The sequence below is a fragment of the Arachis duranensis genome, chromosome 4 (genome assembly GCF_000817695.3).
Source record: "Arachis duranensis cultivar V14167 chromosome 4, aradu.V14167.gnm2.J7QH, whole genome shotgun sequence".
NCBI classification, from domain to species: Eukaryota; Viridiplantae; Streptophyta; class Magnoliopsida; order Fabales; family Fabaceae; genus Arachis; species Arachis duranensis.
The window spans coordinates 113,969,008-113,989,599 of record NC_029775.3 but is presented as its reverse complement, the minus strand read 5'-3'; the positions used below and the strand labels follow the sequence as shown (position 1 = coordinate 113,989,599).

The 20,592-nt window shown below is 29.9% G+C and overlaps 1 protein-coding gene across 1 annotated transcript in view; it reads right to left on the bottom strand.

The window, feature by feature from the left end:
• LOC107486048 (MDIS1-interacting receptor like kinase 2) overlaps positions 1–20,592 on the bottom strand; it is a 74,285-nt gene that overhangs the window by 23,215 nt on the left and 30,478 nt on the right. Inside the window, exon 4 of the mRNA XM_016106591.3 lies at positions 7,144–7,402. Coding sequence (XP_015962077.2) covers positions 7,144–7,402 — 259 coding nt within the window. The remainder of the gene's footprint in view (positions 1–7,143; positions 7,403–20,592) is intronic.

Genomic DNA, 20,592 nt, shown 5'->3' with positions numbered 1-20,592 from the left:
TTTTTTAAAAGTCACTAATAATTTAAGTTGTATTTAATTAAAAAACTAAAATTTTAATTTAATTATCAACTAATTAATTAATATAATAAATTAATTATCACTATTTTTTGAGTTTATTTATTTTTTATTTTTATAGTAAATCAAATTTAACAATATAATTATTATTAAATATTAAGTTTAACAAAATATTTTTTTAACATAAAATACAAAAAAAATAATGGATAAATATAATATAATAAAAGGCATATGCATATGTATTAGTTTTTTTTTTTTTAAATCCTGTGGGGCAAATGCCCCCTCCTCCTTCAATGTAGGTCAAGATTTAATTTCATGGCAAACTACATGTGACTAGACCCTAATTTCTTAGACCTTCCTAATCTCCTCTAAAATTCATCAACTGCCAATTTCTTAGTCAATTAATTCCAATTAGAAGGTGATGATCAATTTCTAGTTTATATGCCAAAAGAATCCTAATTATCCAAAAATAAGGGGATTATATGTCACGTATCCCGTTAAATACAAACAATTAGAAATTCAGTATAATATGTTTTCAAGCTGTTGTTCAAATAAAGAGCTTTTCCAAGTTTTACAAGAACTCAATTAGAACATGGGTCATACTTCCGTTCCCCCCAAATTCATAAAATAAAGAGCGAAAACAATTATTGAAATATAAATTAAGACATGAATTAAATTAAAAAGATCAAATGAATCAATCCATGAAAATAAACAGAGCTCCTAACCTTAAAAATGGAGGTTTAGTTGCTCATGATTGAGAGGGAAAATAAGGGTTCTGGTAAAAAATGTACTATGTCTAAATGTACAAAGTTCTCCTCTGATGGCATCTAAATTCCTATTTATAACTAATCCTAATAAATTTAAAATCTAATTATCTAAAAATAATATCTTTTCCTAAAAATCATATTTGAATTTAAATTCGAATTAATTAACAAGTGTTCCGCTGATGGGTGGGGACCACTTGGTCTCACTGGATCTGCGCCTAACTTGGGTGCTAAAATAGAGCCCAGAAATCACCCGTCAGGGTTTTCTGCGTTTTCTGCACGTCGGTCACGCGCACGCGTCAGGCACGCATGCGCGTCGCTCCTTACAGCCATCTTCTTTGATTCTTGTGCTGCAGAAACTCCATCAAATCTAGCCGAATGCTACCTAAAATAAACAGTATTGCACAAAACTCAAAATAGCATCCATAGTGGCTAAAATATAATTAATTATTGATTAAACTCAACAAATTAGGTGCAAATTCACTAGGAAAAGATAGAAAAGATGCTCACGCATCAGCGTGCACGACGTGATGACAAGTTGGACAGTGGCAACATTAGGATACGGCAACGAGCTGGGCGCGACGAGGTGCGGTGGCAGTGTGGCTCCCTCCCTTCTTCTCCATTCTGGTTCGCAGCTCTTCTCTACTATTGTGTCACGTTTGAGAGGGTGAAAAGGAAATGGAATGGGGGTGCGGCTACTGGGATGAAGGGAATTAGGGCTAGGAATTGGAAGCTAGGGTTTCTGATTTGGGAACTTAGGGTTAGAGTTAGATTTTTATAAAGAAATATGGATAAAATAGATATTTTGATAAAATAGGTGAGTAGAATAATAACTTTAAAATTAAATATATTCTATTTAAAAATATTTAAAATACTATTCATTAATATATTGCTGAATAAAATAATTATTTTTAATTTAAATTATAAAATAAATATATTAATTATGATTTATTAAGTACCGTTTAAATCTAAAATGTCAATTATTTAAATTAAATCATATAATTTTTTATTATTTTTATTTCTTAATAATTTTTTTATCTCAAAGTATTATAAATTTTTATTTAATTACTTTTAGTAAAATATTTTTTTTGAATAAAATTCTTAACAAATATAATAAATTTAATTTTTTAAAAATCCAAGTTGTTATAATAACAGCTTTAAAAAATGCACATGAATGAATTTTGTATATATATGTAGTCCTTTTTCCTAGAATAATGCTACAAGTACTAGGTAAAAGATTAACGAGTTTACTTCCTTCCACTTATACAGAGAAGAGAGATAAAAATTTAACTCCACTTAGAAAAAGGCCAATCCATAAACAAAACCTTAAATTATATTTTTTACCATTCATAACACAATTCATAACCCAACAAAGCATGATACCTCTTGATAGTTAAATAACATATTAATAATAAATATCATAAACGTGATCCTTTATGTATGAGACATCCACTTAAATAGGTAGTTTAAATAAGTAGTACATGTGCAACATACAATTAGATAGATTACCAAATCAAATGAGTTTGATGGTGGATATTTATAGAAAATTAAAGTCCAAGACCATAAAATCTGCATCAGGCCACCATTTCCAATAAGAGCAATACATGTAGAATAAGAGAAATACATGTAGTTGTATCAAAAATTTAGTCGATATAAACTTGAGAAACACAAAAAAACGTATGAGAAGATGTTATTTTAAATTCTTTTCCTGTCACAGACAAACATTAATGGATTGTAATTAATAAATGAACAAAAAAAATGGGGTGAAAAATTAGAACTGGAGGAATATGACTCAAAATTCAAAGTATACCTCAGATATAAGTAATTTTAATAAAATAGTCAACTTTTAATAAAAAAAAATGATGAACTAGCAATACAGAGGCTGAACAATGTATGTTTCCTGAGCTCATGCCTACAGTATGTCTTTTTCCTTCTTAAGAGTGAATACAACTCTACACGTTAGGACAACATGAAGTATATTATTGTGTAAAACTAAAAGAAAAATGCTATGAAAAGAATCCAAAATAAATTAAGATAGTTTTTTGCTAGAAGAGATTAAGAATTTCAATTCTCATGGAACATATTCGGTGAATGAATTCTTCACATGACAAAATAATCAATTTAATAAAAAATAAGATTTAACTTTTAATTGATAAAGAAAGACGAATTTTACATGATATATCCGTCCGACTCATGTCTCATAAAATGTATTAAGATTGCTTTAAGGACATATAGCAATTTTTTTATGAAAAACCAAAGAAAGGGGGGTTTAAGTATAAAATAATAAAAGTGTGGTGTAAAGACAGCAGAAAAATATCTAAATTCATAAAAAATTCTCTAAGAAAAGTAATAAAATAAAATAAAGTGAAATGGAACCTAGGTAGTTCGCAGGGACAGAGATTAAGCATAACAACGCAGAAAGTAGGGGTGTTCAAATTTAAATCGATCCAAATTAAACCGCTCATCCAATCCAATTCAAACCAAAAACCGATTAAAATCGTACTAATTCGGATTTGATTGGATTCTGTTTTTTGCAAACCGCTGGATCGGATCGGATTTCGGATCTACTTTTTATAACCGATCTAATCTAATCCAAACTGCACAATGTGTTATACTATTATTATTTTATTATTATATTTACAATTATACTTATAACATGTTCAATTTGTTATACATTTTTATATTATTCATGTATTTTTATTATTTAATAAATGTTTTATGTTTAAAATGGTATTTATTTATTTATTTTACCTAATCTATAATTTTATTTCTATTGTTATATTATCGTTGGCATTTTAAAATATTGTTGAGACTTGTTATGTCATTGTTGATTATTTAAAATTTGATGTTGCAACTTGTTATATGTATTTAATTTTTTTAATTTACAAAACTGCAAATCCAATCCAATCCAAACCGTTTGAAATTGGATCGGATCGGATCAATTTTTTTTAAAGTCATCCAATCCAAACCGCACCACAAGTAAAATTAGTGTTCGAATCGAATGAGTTTTTGACTCAAAACTGATCCAAATCGCACCGTAAACACTCCTAGCAGAAAGATCGGAAAATGTGATACGACAGCAGTAGAAAGTGTGGTGACAGTGCTGAATGCAGGAGGTGGTAGTGGCAACCATAGTAGTAACTACGGAAATGGGACGAGAACATGACAAGAATTTTAATAGAGACAAAAATTTCATCTCTTCGACATTATGATTAAAAGAAAATAGAGAATGTTTAAATAGCAAAAACAACGAGACAAACTTTTAATTATTAACTTTTCAAAAATAAAAGAACGGGATTTTATTTATAATATTTTTATGTTGGTTAATATTACTCCCACCTAAAAGTAGAAATAACGAATCCAAAATTAAAAAAAAAATATCCAAACCAAAAATTAAAACATTCAAGCAATTTAAACGTACTTTTCACCTTCAATATTAAAACAAACACATCCTATAGAAATAAAATGATTATTGAATGCATTATTTAAGGGGAATAAAATGAAATTCCAGGTCTAACGGGACCAATGGAAGTATGGAATTCTTTTGAAATACACTTTAAAAAATAACAAATAGAGAGCATGGAAGAAAAGTCATAGAGCTAGAAAAATGAACAGTAATAAGAATAGGAAAAAGAAAAAGAAAGAAGCAAGCTAGTGGCTCATCGCAAAGAATTCAGAGGGTGTGGTTGGACGGAAATGTCTCACTTTTCTTTAATCAAATGTCACGGGTTTAATCCTCCCCTTGTGCAACAAAAAAAGAAAAACTTTGAAGTTCTAAACCAACAAGTTAAGAATGGAGTTCATTCATTAATAGATCATTTTTTCTTCTTTATTCTCTGCTCTTTATTGAAACAATAACAATGAGATTACTCTACTTCTATTCATGCATTCTGACTCAACAAGCTTATCTCCTTTTGTAATTGGTTGGCACAAAACATAACAAAAGAAATTAACTTTTTACTCGTACATATATATAAATGGTACGCACGCTTTCAAAGTAATCAAGCTTAAGAATTAAGACACAGGTGGACTATATATATATGAAGTATGAATCATTAGATCATAATGAAGCAATCACGTAAGTGCACTCCCCGATCCTTCTTCAATGAGTTGCCCAATTCTGATCATAGGAAACTGGTGATTAGCTAAAGGTGACTTTCCCATCATAAGCTCTTTAGAAATCTGATGCATGCTTGGTCGAGATTGTGGACTTTGTCTCAAGCACTCAAGTGCCCACTTTGTGATCCACATGATTTCCTCAACAATTGAATTCTTAGGATGGGGTGGCCTCTGATCCATCACATCAACCAATAACAAATTGTATGTTACTGATGCTGTTGTTGGCGACAACAATGAGTTGATCAAATCTCCTGGATGCTTTCCCATGAGGATCTCCAAACAAAGCACTCCAAAGCTATATACATCACTTTTCTCTGTCACTTCCATAGTCTGAGCTAGCTCTATAACCAAATTGGAAATTTCAAGTTATGCATAAAGAAATATATGGATCATTCTTGGTATAGAAAGCAAGGGAAAATGGATTTACCAGGAGCTCCGTATCCATAGGTGACTACAAGTGTTGTCCAACTTGAATCCGGCTTAAGAAACTTAGCTGTCCCAAAATCAGAGACATGAGCTTCATATTCTGAATCCAAAAGGACATTCTTGCTCGATATGTCGCCATGAAGTATAGGAGGTATGCAATCATGATGCATATATGATAGAGCATTAGCAACTCCTTTAATCACATTCACCCTCTTTCCCCAATCAAATTTACTTGCTTCCGCTTCATCTCTTAGCACTTGATCCAAGCTTCCACCTTCCAAGTACTTATAAACCAAAAATGAGAACCGTGAATGTTGGCAAAACCCATATAGCTTTATCATGTTGCGGTGCTTCATTTCTGTCAATGCTTTGATTTCATTCTCAAATGCTTTCAAATTGTATGTCTCCTCCCCAATAGCAGTCTTCTCATGAAGCTTCTTCACTGCAACAACCATACCTGAAGGCAACTCAGCCTTGTAAATAGATCCTTGCCCTCCATTTCCAATGAGATATTTGTCATCAAAATTATTGGTAGCTTCAATGATTGTTTCAAATGCCATTTTCCCATCATGGCTCCATATGGAAAAGTGCTCTTTTGATTGCACTTCTTTAACTTCTCTCTTTCTGCCTCTTCTGCAAAGAATATACATTGAAACACCTAACAAACAAAGTGCTAGAGCAAGTGCTCCAAAGATAAGAAACAATACCATCTTCAGGCTATGCTTCTTTGTGCATCCCTCCAAGCCGGTGACATTGTTAGCACACAAGCCTTTGTTACTAATCAAGGACCAAATTGGAGCATTAAGAAAAGCTTGATTGTTTGGAAGCGGCCCTTCTAACTGGTTGTGTGATATGTTGACAGAAATCAAGGCTGACATGCCATCAAAACTGGATGGAATATTGCCAGAGAGATCATTGTGAGAGAGGTTCAAGAAGTTCAATTGCGTCAGATCTCCAAGCCACCTTGGTATTGTTCCATTCAACAAATTGTTGCTAAGATCAAGAGAAGAGAGAGGTTTCAATGAAGCAATGCCAGAGGGGATGCTTCCCTCTAGTCTGTTGATGCTCAAGTTCAATTCAACCAATTTGGGTAACTGCATAACTTCTCTTGGTATGTTGCCACTCAACTCATTTCCTGCTAGGCGCAAGAATGTCAGATTCTTCAATGATCCTATTTCTGGTGGAATGCTTCCTGAGAGATGATTGTTACTGATACTGAGTTCGAACAAGTTTTTCATATTCCCTAGTTCCTTTGGAATCTTTCCATTCAGTTGGTTTGAAGAAAGGCGAAGCCTACCCAGATTAGTAGCCTCAACAATTTGTGGTGGTATAGCACCAGAAATATTGTTGTTGGACATGTACAAGCTCTGAAGCTTAGGGCTCTTTCCCCAGTTTGGTGAAATCTGGCCATAAAACTTGTTATCACTCAGATCAATATGTACTGAATTCGGATATATGCCGAAAATTTCTGCAATGTCACCTTCCAACTGGTTTCCCTGTAATGTGAGTCTAGCAATGTTAGAACAACTCTTCAAGCTTCTTGGCACTGATCCAGTAAAATGGTTGTTCTCAGCATTGAAGTCTGAGAGTAATCCACCTGAGCAGATTTGAGTTGGCAAATGGCCAATGAAAATGTTATTGGACACGGAAAGGGTGTTCAAACTTGTCAAGTTATTAATGCCCTGTGGAAGGGTGCCATTAAACTTGTTGGTGGAAAATTCTAGCTCCTGGAGGCCTTTCAAGTTTCCAATTGTTTCAGGGACAGTTCCATAGAGGTTGTTTGTATGGAAGCTCAAGTAATTCAAATCGACCAGATTACCTATAGAGGCAGGAATTGGTCCAGAAAAATTATTAAAGCCGAGGTGTAATCTGAAGAGCTTTGTCAAGTTTCCCAATGTGGAAGGAATGGATCCAGAAAAGTGATTCTCATCAAGTGCAAGGGAATCTAAATTGGCCAAGTTTTCTATGGAAGCAGGGATGGATCCATAAAGGTTATTGTTATTAAGCTCTAATGCGGTCAAGTTAGACATGTTCCAGATGGAGGGTGGAATTGACCCAGAGAGTGTGTTATTAGAAAGGTATAATTGTTGCAAATTGCTCAAGTTACCAATGGTAGGAGGGATAGCCCCAGAGAGAGTGTTGCTTGAGAAATCAATCCAATGAAGGTTTGTCATCATTCCTATTTCCACTGGAATGGAACCAGAAAGATGATAATTATCTATGAAAGAAAGATACTCAAGGTTGACCAATTTGCCAATCCCAGTAGGAATATTAAGAGTGCATTTGCTTCTTCATTCTTCTCATCACTTGCAGCTAAAGCCACACAAGAGAGTTTCACAAGGACATAGAAGAGGAATATTAAGAGATTTTTTCTCGACATAGTTCAACCTTCTGTGTACGGATTGAATTAATGGATGGTATGTTGTGGCTGGTGATGATTGATCAGTTCTGTGCACTCTAGAAAATGATATCAATCAATCTATTCTTAATATATAAAAATAGGTACATAGGTTTACCCACATTACTTCTAAGTTATTTCTCTTCTTCTACTTACGCCATGTCAGCACTATCGCTTACTTGGCAAAATTTCAGAATCCACCACTCAAATCTTGCCAAATCAACTTTTATTTTCAAATAAAAAAAAAACACAAAAAATAAAACCAACAACTTAACTTTTACCAAAAAACTCTGAAAACCAAAGAGTTTATTACTTTTCTCATACTTCTCGAAACCCTCTTCCTGTTGGCACCTCTTCCGTACCAAGATCTAATTTCCTCCATCCACTTCCCACTTCCGGTCCCATGAGTCATTGTTTTTTCCTCGAAACAAATTGTTCATTGGAATGTCTATCCCCGACGGAGCTCGATTCTGGGTCTCAGACCAACTCCATTCCTCCTGTTGCGTTTTTCCTGCTGGTGCTCAATTCTGGGTCTCAGACCAATGTCACCATTCAGCGCTGCCAACGTAGGAAATTCGTCTCAGGTATCTTCCTAAAGATTTTCATTCTTTGACCATGTCTTATTCTCTTTATTGTAGAACGATTTGCGTAATAACAGATGGAAATAGTTAATATCCAAAATTGCTAGATTAAAGAGGCAGAGAGCAATCCTTTCAAAGAAAGGAAGACAAGAAGATGTGCCTCCAACATATGATTATGCAGCTTGGTTTGTTTAACATAATTTTTATTGCACCTTTCTTATTTTATTATAAATTGATTCATAAGGTGATTTTGATGCCTATTTTAAAAATGTAGAAACACAATTATTTGAAACACTTAGATCTATCCAATTTAGATAAGTAAGGATGAGGAGAAAGCAATATCTTCGATCAAAGAGGAGTGCCAATTTAGCTTCCACTTCAGGTTAGTACAAAAAGAGTCTTATAACATATTTTGTTCTGTTGAGCAATCCTGTCAAAAAAAAGGAAGACAAGACGATATGTGCCTCCAGCATATGATTATGCAGCTTGGTTTGTTTAACATAATTTTTATTGCACCTTCCTTATTTTATTGTAAATTGATTCATAAGGTGATTTTGATGCCTATTTTAAAAATGTAGAAACACAATTATTTGAAACACTTAGATCTATTCAATTTAGACAAGCAATGATGAGGAGAAAGCAATATCTTCGTTCAAAGAGGAGTGCCAATTTACCTTCCACTTCAGGTTAGTACAAAAGATGAAAATCAACCAATCACTATTTAGTAAAATGTTTTAAAAAAATTAAAACAAAAAGCTGTTATTTATTATTATTCAATTGAAACTTTAAGTATTAATTAAATGCAATAAACATACATTAAAATTTTCATAATAATAATAATTATAAAAAATTTCAGTTGCAAATATTCAAATTCTACAACTTATACATATTAAGACTCTTACTACTTTTCATTTCTTAATTTTTCATACTAATTGTCAAAAATTTCTTAAATTTAATGAAACATTTTTATATGTTTTTCATTCTCATTCATTTATTCTTTTAATTATTTACAAACAAAAAAATTGCAAAAAAGACAAAGAGTAGCCATTAATGCAAATCGAACAATGTAAAAAAAAAGGAAAATACAATTTTGTATAATTCTAATATAAATAATTTATGTCTTTTTAAGAAAATAGATTCAAAACCTATTTATAATATGTTCTCTAAAATATTTTTAATATAACATTTATTAAAATATACTATATAGTATAAATAATCTATTTCTCCGTGCATTGCGCAGGTCTCACTCTAGTTTTAAATAATTTGTAGTACAAAAGATTTGAATGTTGGAGTTGTACAAAGTGACATTTTTATTTGGTGGTTTGATTTTTGCATTTGTTTTAGTTGATGGACTTAGTCATCTTATATGGCGCTCGTCCTCCTTTTTTTTTTGTTAGTTGTTAGAGTTGGTGTTTTCTTCTTTTTGTCGTAGGTTCTTGCGAAGACATTTTCTTTATGAATTGTTGAGTTTGATGCACTTTCCATTGTGTTATTTGGTTTCATCTTTGTATGTATGTTCTTCTTTCAAAGATGTGTCTTAAATTTGTATGATTTTCTTTCTCTTTAATCTCTTGATGGGGTGGTATATACTAATACATGTATAAATGCGGGTCGTGCACTTATTTATATACATTATTTTTTACATGTGCATTATTGTATTATAAAAATAAATATGATATAAGTACAAGATTCTTTTTATTTATGGTATGGTTTAATATGGTTTCACACCTGTAAAGACATATTTAGATGAGCATTTTCTCTATTATTTTAAGCATCTATTCTTAATATATAAAAGTAGATACACAAGTTTACCCACATTACTTTGAAGCTATTCCTCTTCTTTTATGAACGCTATGTCAGCAATATTGTTTACTTGGCAAAATGTTAGAATCAACTAATCAAATCTTGCCAAATCAACTCTTATTTTCAAAAAAAAAAATACAAAACAAAACTAAAAAACACAATAAAAACTAACAACTTAACTTTTTCCAAATCAATCCTTATTTCTAAAACAACAAAAATACAAATTAACATTTACCTAAAAAAAACCCTTACCTTGTTTTTTCTTCGAAACAAATTGTCCATCGCGATGTCCATCTTCAGTGGAGCCGCATTGCATAAATTGCAGAAATCAGGCCAAACTCCATTCCTCCTGTTGCGGTTTCCTGCCGGAGCTCGATTCTGGATCTCAGGCCAACGTCACCATTTTTCCTAGGTATTTTTCTAAAGATTTTCAAATTTGTTGTTTACTCTTCTCATTCTATTGTTATAAATAATATTTTAATTGTGAAATCATTACAAGTAGCACAGGTTTATATATTCCTCTTTTTTAAACGGGTTCTGTCTAACAGTCACAACTAAAATTAATGTGCATTTAAAATTATTCCACAATTTACATTTATGTGTTCCTCTTTTTTAAATTGTTATTCCACATGTGCAATATTGCTTCCACAATTTACTTGAAATGGATTATCATTCTTTGACCATGTCTTATTCTCTTTGTTGTAGAAGGATTTGCAATGGTAATGACAGACTGGAAGAGTTAATACCCAAAATTGCTAGATTAAAGAGGCGGAGAGCAATCCTTTCAAAAAAAAAGAAGACAAGAAGATATGTGCCTCCAACATATGATTCTGCAACTTGGTTTGTTTAACATAATTTTTATTGCACTTTCCTTATTTTATTATAAATTGATTTATAAGGTGATTTTGATGCTTATTTTAAAAATGTAGAAACACAATTATTTGAAACACTTAGATCTATCCAATTTAGACAAACAAGAATGAGGAGAAAGCAATATCTCCAGTCGAAGAGGAGTGCCAATTTAGCTTCCAGTTCAGGTTAGTACAACAGAGTTTATAACATATTCTGTTCTGTTTTTTGTATTGATTTTTGGTACGAATAGAAAAAAATTCTTTTGTAATTGTTTACGAATCATTATGTAGGATTTAAATAAAATATTTTGTATTATATTTAAAATCATAAAAATCAGGGAAAAATGGATCATTTTTGGGTCAAAAAATCACATGAATAGTAATTTTGCAATCCGTAGAAAAATATGGATATCTTTTCAATTTTATTTTGTAAGAAGATTGTCCAATCCATTAGTTAAATCAAATTGTTGAGAAAGAAATTGAGAAGCTTATTTGTATTGGGATAATTTTTTTAAAAAAAATTACTTCAATAATAATTTTACAACCATTGAAGAGAAAGCTATGTCTTAGACTAAGAAGTATTGCCAATTCAGCTTTCACTTTAGGTGAGTACAAATTATTTTATAACATGTTTTATTCTAATTGTTGCTACTCATAGCTAATTAATAGGAAAAAATCCATATAATTTGTTGTAGTTGTTTGCTATGTAGGAAGAAAATGAAATCTTTTGCATCTATCTATCTATCTATCTATCTATCTATCTATCTATCTATCTAAAAGCTGATACCAACTTTCTCTACAATGAGTTTAAGCCATCTTTTCTTTGCTAATGATGCCACATCAACAATTCTAATGACTTGACAAAAGATAAAATCAACCAATCACTATTTAGTAAAATGTTTTAAAAAAATTAAAACAAAAAACTCTTATCTATTATTATTCAATTGAAACATCAAGTACTAATTAAATGCAATAAACATACATTAAAAGTGTCATAATAATAATAGTTATAAAAAATTTCAGTTACAAATATTCAAATTCTACAACTTATATATTAAGACTCTTACTACTCTTCATTTTTTAATCTCTCATACTAATTGTCGAAAATTCCTTAAATTTAATATAATATTCACAATGAGTTTAAGCCATCTTTTCTTTGCTAATGATGCCACATCAGCAATTCTAATGACTTGACAAAAGATGAAAATTAACCAATCACTATTTAATAAAACTAGATTGAGACCCGCGCAATGCGTGGAGAGGTAGATTACTTATATTATAAATAGATTTTAATAAATGTTATATTAAAAATATTTTAGAGAACATATTATAAATAGATTTTGAATTCTTTTTTTAAAAAAAGACAGATGATTTATATTAAAGTTATATAAAACTACATTTTCATTTTTTTTTTTCATTTTTCGATTTGTATTAATTGATACACTATCTTTTTTGCGTTTCTTTTTTGTAAATAATTTAAAAAATGAATGAATGAGAATGAAAAACATATAAAAATGTTAAATTAAATTTATGAAATTTTTGACAATTAGTGTGAGAGATTAAGAAATGAATAGTAAAAGTCTTAATATGTATAAGTTGTAGAATTTGAATATTTGTAACTGAAATTTTTTATAATAATTATTATTATGACACTTTTAATGTATGTTTATTGCATTTAATTAGTACTTGATGTTTCAATTGAATAATAATAGATAAGAGTTTTTTGTTTTAATTTTTTTAAAACATTTTACTAAATTGTTTTAATTTTTTTAAAATATTTTACTAAATAATAATTGGTTGATTTTCATCTTTTGCCAAGTCATTAGAATTGCTGATGTGGCATCATTAGCAAAGAAAAGATGGCTTAAACTCATTGTGGAGAAAGTTAGTATCAGCTCTTATATATTATGAAAATGTTAAATTAAATTTAAGAAATTTTTGATAATTAGTATGAGAGATTAAGAAATGAATAGTAGTAAGAGTCTTAATATGTATAAGTTGTAGAATTTGAATATTTGTAACTGAGATTTTTTATAATAATTATTATTATGACACTTTTAATTTATGTTTATTGCATTTAATTAGTACTTGAATAATAATAGATAAGAGTTTTTTGTTTTAATTTTTTTAAAACATTTTACTAAATAGTGATTGGTTGATTTTCATCTTTTGCCAAGTCATTAGAATTGTTGATGTGGCATCATTAGAAAAGAAGAGATGGCTTAAACTCATTGTGGAGAAAGTTAGTATAAGCTTTTATATATTATAAATAGATAGATAGAGAGATTTGGCAAGATTTGAGTGGTGGATTCTAAAATTTTGCCAAGTAAGTGATGGTGCTGACATGGCGTTGGTAGAAGAAGAGAAATAACTTAGAAGTAATGTGGGTAAACCTAATTTTGGTTGTGACCGTTCAACAGAACCGTTTAAGAAAGAGGAATACATAAACATGTGCTACTTACAATGAATTCACAATTAAAATGTTATTATTTATAATAAATAAATAGGGCTATTGAAAATGATATTGAACAAAAGAATGAGAAGAGTAAATGGCAAAGTCGAAAATCTTTAGGAAGATACTTGGGACGAATTTCCTACGTTGGTGGCGCCGAATGGTGACGTTGGTCTGAGACCCAGAATCGAGCTCTAATAGGAAAACTGCAACAGGAGGAATGGAATTTGTCCTGGTTTCTGCAATTTATGCAATGCGGCTCCGTCGGAGATGGATATCGTGATGGACAATTTGTTTTGAGGAAAATACAATGGCTCATGGGACCGGAAGAGGATGGAGGAAATAGAATTTTAGTACGGAAAGGTGCCAAGAGGAAGAGGGTTTCAAGAAGTATGAGAAAGGTAATAAGCTCTTTGGTTTTTAGAGTTTTTTTTTTTTGGGTAAATGTTAATTTGTGTTTTTGTTGTTTTAGGAATAAGGATTGATTTGGAAAAAGTTAAGTTGTTGGTTTTTATTATATTTTTTAGTTGTTTTTTTGTGTTTTTTTTATTTGAAAATAAAAGTTGATTTGGCAAGATTTGAGTGGTGGATTCTAAAATTTTGCCAAGTAAGCAATAGTACTGACATGGCGTTAGTAGAAGAAGAGAAATAATTTGGAAGTAATGTGGGTAAACCTATGTATCTACTTTTATATATTAAGAATAGATGTTTTAAAAAAAATTAAAACAAAAAACTCTTATCTATTATTATTCAATTAAAACATCAAGTATTAATTAATGCAATAAACATGCATACATTAAAAGTGTCATAATAATAATAATTATAAAAAATTTCAGTTACAAATATTCAAATTCTATAACTTATACATATTAACACTCTTACTACTCTTCATTTCTTAATCTCTCAAACTAATTGTCAAAAATTCTTCAAATTTAATATAATATTTTTATATGTTTTTCATTCTCATTCATTTATTTTTTTAATTATTTACAAACAAAAAACTACAAGAAAAGACAAAGTGTAGCCATTAATGTAAATCGAAAAATGAAAAAAAAATAAAAATGCAGTTTTGTATAACTCTAATATAAATAACTTATATCTTTTTTAAGGCGAAAGCTAGTGCACTCCGGATAAAGTAGGGAGTGCAGCACTCCTTAAAAGTTAACCTACTATCAAAAGTTATCAGGTAAATTTAATTTATTTATTATTGTTATTATTTTTTTTTTGTCATGGGCTGAACAAACAAACCAGCACTAACAAAAAGACTAATTCCTCTGTTACTCTATTATTGTCGATGTGATGTCTTCAAATATTTTCACTGTTTTGTTTGATGGTAGGTGCTTCCACTATCGTTTTAGCTAGCTATAGATTTTGACGCTCTTGAACCCACCCTATTTCACTTCTACCATAAATGACCATCAAAGTCCGAAAAATTGCTGCCATAGAAAAGGAAGATGCATGTCTGTCGCCACTGCTGGTTAGCTAACTCCAAACGCAAAACGGATTCTGCAGAAGAACCCGGTTTCCATGAAGGCGCATGATTCTCAGATGACGACGCAGTCAAAGCACAATATGCATGGCAGTTACAACAAGTCCATTATCTTTTATTTCAAATTAATCTCAACGTGTACGTAATAGAATGAAAAATTAAAATACAATTATATTTAAACAATTATTTGTATTATTTTTTTATTAATTTATTCAAAAAATAATTAAATTCTGAAGCTAATTGGTATAAAATATTACAGATATAAAACTAAGAAAAATTTTTATTTGTATAAAAATGAGCCTAATAAATAATTATTCTATTTAATATATAATTAAGAGTATTTCTTTCTTTGCCAACGAATTATAGTTCAAATGACATAATCTCTTTATATTCACCTAAGAATTGGTAAAAAAAAATATTTCTTTCCTTTATTAACTTTTTTAAACATTAATTATTTATTTTACATACAATATAAAAATAAATGAATATAATATTTATTGAGTAGAAGCAATTACACAAAAAATTTTGTTGTCATAGTATTTGAACGAAAGAAAAGAAAATGTTATTTTAAGAAAAAATAATAATATATTTTTAATAATATTCTTAATACAAAATAATAAATTTTAAATATTTTTTAAATAATATATATTAACTAAAATAATATAATTATCCCAAATAATATATTATAAATATAGTAAAATAACATATTTCAATAAAAAATTGTTAATAAAAAATTATATAAATATTTTTTTTACATGAATTTTTGTTTCGCACAAAATAAAATTATTATATGTTTGTTTGCTTTTTACGTTGTATAAATATTTCTTAATTAAATTTATATAGTACTAAATTTTTTATCATTCTCTTTTTAAATCCAGACCATTCTAATAAAATATAATAAATGAAGAGTTTAGATTTAACAAATTTACAAGGTGTGCAGCACTCCATACTTAGCAAAGAGCGTTTAAGGATGAGCCCTTTTTTAAAAATAAATAAATTCAAAATCTATTTATAATATATTTTTTAAAATATTTTTAATATAACATTTATTAAAACATACTATATAGTATAAATAATCTATCTCTTTGCACATTGTGCGAGTCTCACTCTAGTTTAAATTAAAATTCCGTACGAGAAGAATGTTCTAGTTAGTTTAAAATAACAGGTGTGTGGACTTTTGAGTAACGGAAAATTATTTCAAGACCAATTTTATAGTGTCTATTATTTGTTGCTTAAATGTTATTTAATTTATTATAATAAATTTCTTTTTAAAAATATTTATTTTTATATTTTTTAAGTTAAATATTAATTTATGTTTCTCATTCTATTTCTATATACTTTGTTTAGTTATTTATTGTTGCGATATTATTCTTCATTAACTTGACATAATGTAACTTTCAAGTTAAATTTTTTGGAATTTTCAAAAATTAAATTTATACCCGCGTAACGTGCAACAAATTAATGTTATAAAATTTTGTTACATAATCTTTTAGTTAATTAAAAATGATTGATGACTTCTTTATTTTATTTTTTGGTCATTATTGTCAAAAAGAAAAAAGAAAAAAAAAACAACCAAGTACTAAAAAAGACCTAAAGATTTTTGTTTAATAAGAGCATCTAATAAAGTATTAAACCCAAGGTTGGATTCACTCTACAGAGTCACAATGATGATTAATTACTATTTTAATTCAATCTCAATGGAAGATGTTTCTGATTTTAGTATTTTACTGATTAAATTTCCATGCTTATTATGAACTACTTTCGAATTATTCCTGACAAAAAAGAAAGCTTTTAAACAATTAGTTTCCTACCAAACTTCACGTGCTTACAAGCAAGAATAAGATCCTTCTAAATAGTAAACAATTCAGTCTTTAGTATACATTAATGAAAAATTTATTAGTACATCTGACAAATAAATGCAACTTGACCATGATTGAAAATGTGAATCACATATTCACATTATATGTGATATGAGTCGAGGAATGGTATGTTCGACCTTTATCAACATGTGAATCAATACATTAACACATGGTAAAATAAAAAATGTGGGTAAATGTTTGATGACCAAGGTAAAATAAAAAATGTGGAGTGTCTAATTTGAAGAATAAAATCTTTCATAGTTAAAGCAAGGTTGTAAGTTGTGATAGCCCCCAAAATAAAGGAAGAAATTAAATTGTGAAAAGAGTGATTACAATTTATCATTGTGATCTATAAATAAAAGAAGTTTAAAAGAGACAGGAGTTTTATTCTAAAACTTTATAATTATACTAAAGTTCTGTAAAATTTTAAGCAATTATATTATATGTACACTAAAATCAGTCACTGAAATCATCTACTAATGTAAAATACACATTAAAATATAAAATATACATTAAAAATAAACTAAACAATACATGTATTTATATATAAATACATAATAATTAATTTTAGTGGCTAATTTTAATGTATAAATAAATAACATTTTTATTCGAATTTTTTATTTAAATAAATAAAATAAATATTTTAATTACTGAAATAAATAATTATAAAAATTATTACCAAAATCCGTTTCTCAGACTTATCTCGTTTATATTGTAAACGAGTAAACGAGATAAGATACGTGCACACTTATTTCGTTTACACTGTAAACGAGATACGTATTAAAATAATGTGTTTACAGTGTAAACAAGATACAGTAAGACAAATTTTCAACTGCTATAAAAGTATGTGCAACCTTTGCCATTCTCCACATACATTTCATATCTTCTTCTCTCCCGTTTTTCTTACAAAAAGTAAGCAAAAATGTCCAGTAACAGTGGATATGTAGTTGTTTGTGTGTACTCCAATTGTCGTATGAGAAACAGCGACAATGAAGTGATATTTGAGTATGAAAATTCGTTATTATTGTGCAGTCGGCGCGTAAGTTCGTTGTCTAGTCCAACTTTAAGAATTCATAACTATTATTACAAAAATCAGCCTCACATAATTCCAGTTATTTATTCATTAGCAAAGTTACTATTTATTTTAAAAATCAAATTTCAAAAAATACAATTCAGTAATCAAAACTTCAATCAGTCACCAATAATGTCCACTGTTATTACAGTATATCGAATAACCAGCTCATCAACAACCAATTCAATATAGTCCATCAAATATCAGAATTTCAGTCCATTTGCAACCATCAAGCAAACCAACCTATAGCAACCAATTCAACATAATCAAATAAAATCAGGATTTTCTGTAATTCTAAACTATAAAACAAACAGTAACAGTCACGGCCTCAAACCAAAATCAATATTGTAAGACTCGAATTTCGAAAAGTTATTAATAAATTATTTATGATTTATTATATTTATTTAAGATTATATTTTTAGAGATTTTTATATATAAGTTGAGTAAAGTCTTAATTTTAAATTCTTAATTATTATTTAGAGTTCTTATAATTGAAAAATTAGTGAATATTTTATATGCCTTAATTTTAAATATTTATATTTTTAACCTTATTTTGTAAATAAAGAAGAATTAATTTACTTATCTCTAATTTTTATTAAATTGGTATTTAACTGAAAATTATTTAAAGATTGGTAATTAAAAGATATTTTTATTAATGGATACTTATATTTAATTTGATTTTTTTATTATTATTCTATCTTTTCATTTATTTTATAAAATTACATTATTATCCTATTTTTATTTAGATTTCCAAAACTACCCGAAACCCTAATTTAACACTAACATACACAAACTCTAGCTCTCTACCACTGCCACCCCACCCTCACCCAACGAAGCAAAGAAAGAAAGAAAGCAACAAAAGAAAAGGAAAAAAAGAAAAAAAGGAAAGAAAGAAAGAAAGGGAAGAGAGGAGAGGGGAGCCGCAGGAAAGGGAAGGAAGGGGGAAAAGGAAGGACGGCGCCGACGGGTGTCACTGCCGCCACGCCGCCGTGTCGCACTGAGGAGGGAGAGAGCGCGAAGAGCAGAGGGAAGAGAGAGGAAGAAGGCGCGCGAAGGAGCCTCGTCGTTGTCGCTGCTGGTCCACCTGGGAGCTACCGTCATCACCATTGAAGCCGAAGAGAGCAAGTGTGTGCACGTGAGGGAGAGAAGTCGATTCTGCCACCGCCACCGCGTCCAGCCGCCGTCGAGTGCTCCGCTGCCGCTCCTGGAGGTAGATGGCCGAGCCTCTGCCATCGGAGAATGCCACTGCCACCGTTGAGATCCACTGCTGGTAAGGGTTTCGAGTTTGGTTTTCGTTTCTTTTGAGTTTTCGGAAATGTTACAATCACTACATGTTGGTTTCAGTCACCGTCGTCGGAGTTCTTGTCATTACTGTTGCTTGGGATGGCTACTGGCGCTGCTGCAAAACCGGTTCAGAAACCACTGCTATTTCATTTTCCTTATTATAATGAGTATCTCTCTTCGGGAACCCCGCATTAGTGTTTGGTTCCGTGTATTAAAGTCTTTGCGATATTTTAATGGTTTTAAGAGTTAGTAACCAACGTTGCATGTTGTGTTTTAAAGTTGTTTATGCTATTGCGAAAGTGTGCGGAACTGGAATTGAAGTTGCTGTTGATTTCAGGCTGAGGAAAAAGAGTTCGGTTGGCACATTTGGGTTATAGTTTCGACTTATCGAGGTAGGGTTTCTTTCTAAAAACTTAATTTTATATTTGGAATTGTTATAATTAGATATTGACGATAGAATTACACTTTTTAGTGATTTTATAAGTCTTATACATCGATTGGCTGTTTTTGGATGATAATGATTGTTTGTTTGATTGAATTATTATTTGGTTTTGTTAAACGGACGGTTGCTGAATCTATTTCTTTAAAGTTTCGAAATGAGTTTGATTGTTGGAAACAATTTGATTTTGTGTTGGACTGAAGGCCGTGATGTGACTTGGTTATATTTGGGCCAGAGGCTGTGATTGGATGGGTCAGTATAAGTTTGATTAAATCACTTATTTGGTACTTGTCGTGATATGTTACGAGATAATGTGTTTAATTGGAGTTTTGATAAATTCAAATATGAATTCAGATTTTGGACAATTAACTAAAGGTTTTTGAAAATGTTTAGATTATTAATAGTTGGTTTTTAAAAAGATTCAAAAGACGAGCAACGATAATTGTATTATGAAGACGGTTTTATTTTACGTTCTTATTATAGCAATTCTCTAACCCTATAGTGAGAACCAGTGAGAACGATGTTCTCACTCCCCTACAGGTTTTCCTTTTCAGGATGTGGGCGATAAAGTTTAGAAGGGTTTATTTTGTTTTTGTGTATGCGATGTATTGTGTTGTTTTAGTTATTTTTTCCTCGCCCTTATCTTTACAATTTTTGTAAGAGGGATAGGAATTATGATATGCAAGACTTGCAAAATTAATACTATGTATATATGATATGATTTGTAAGTTTTGTCTTTGGTTTGTAAGTATGTATTTACGTTTTCAACCAAGAGTTCTTTTGAAAAATATGGTTTTAAGTTTTAAACAGGCTCCTATTTTAATAGTAATAAATATGTTAAGAGTTGTCGTAATATCCGATCTATCAGAGTGGCGCAGCCAGAAGCGTGATATTCTGGTAGCTAGGGTGTTACAAATATCACCAGTTAATCACTCACAAGTCACAACAACAAAATCAGTCACAATTCAAACTCAATTAATCAATTATCAATATGACAGTTTTTCAATAATTAACTCAACATATTTCAATTTAGTAAATAA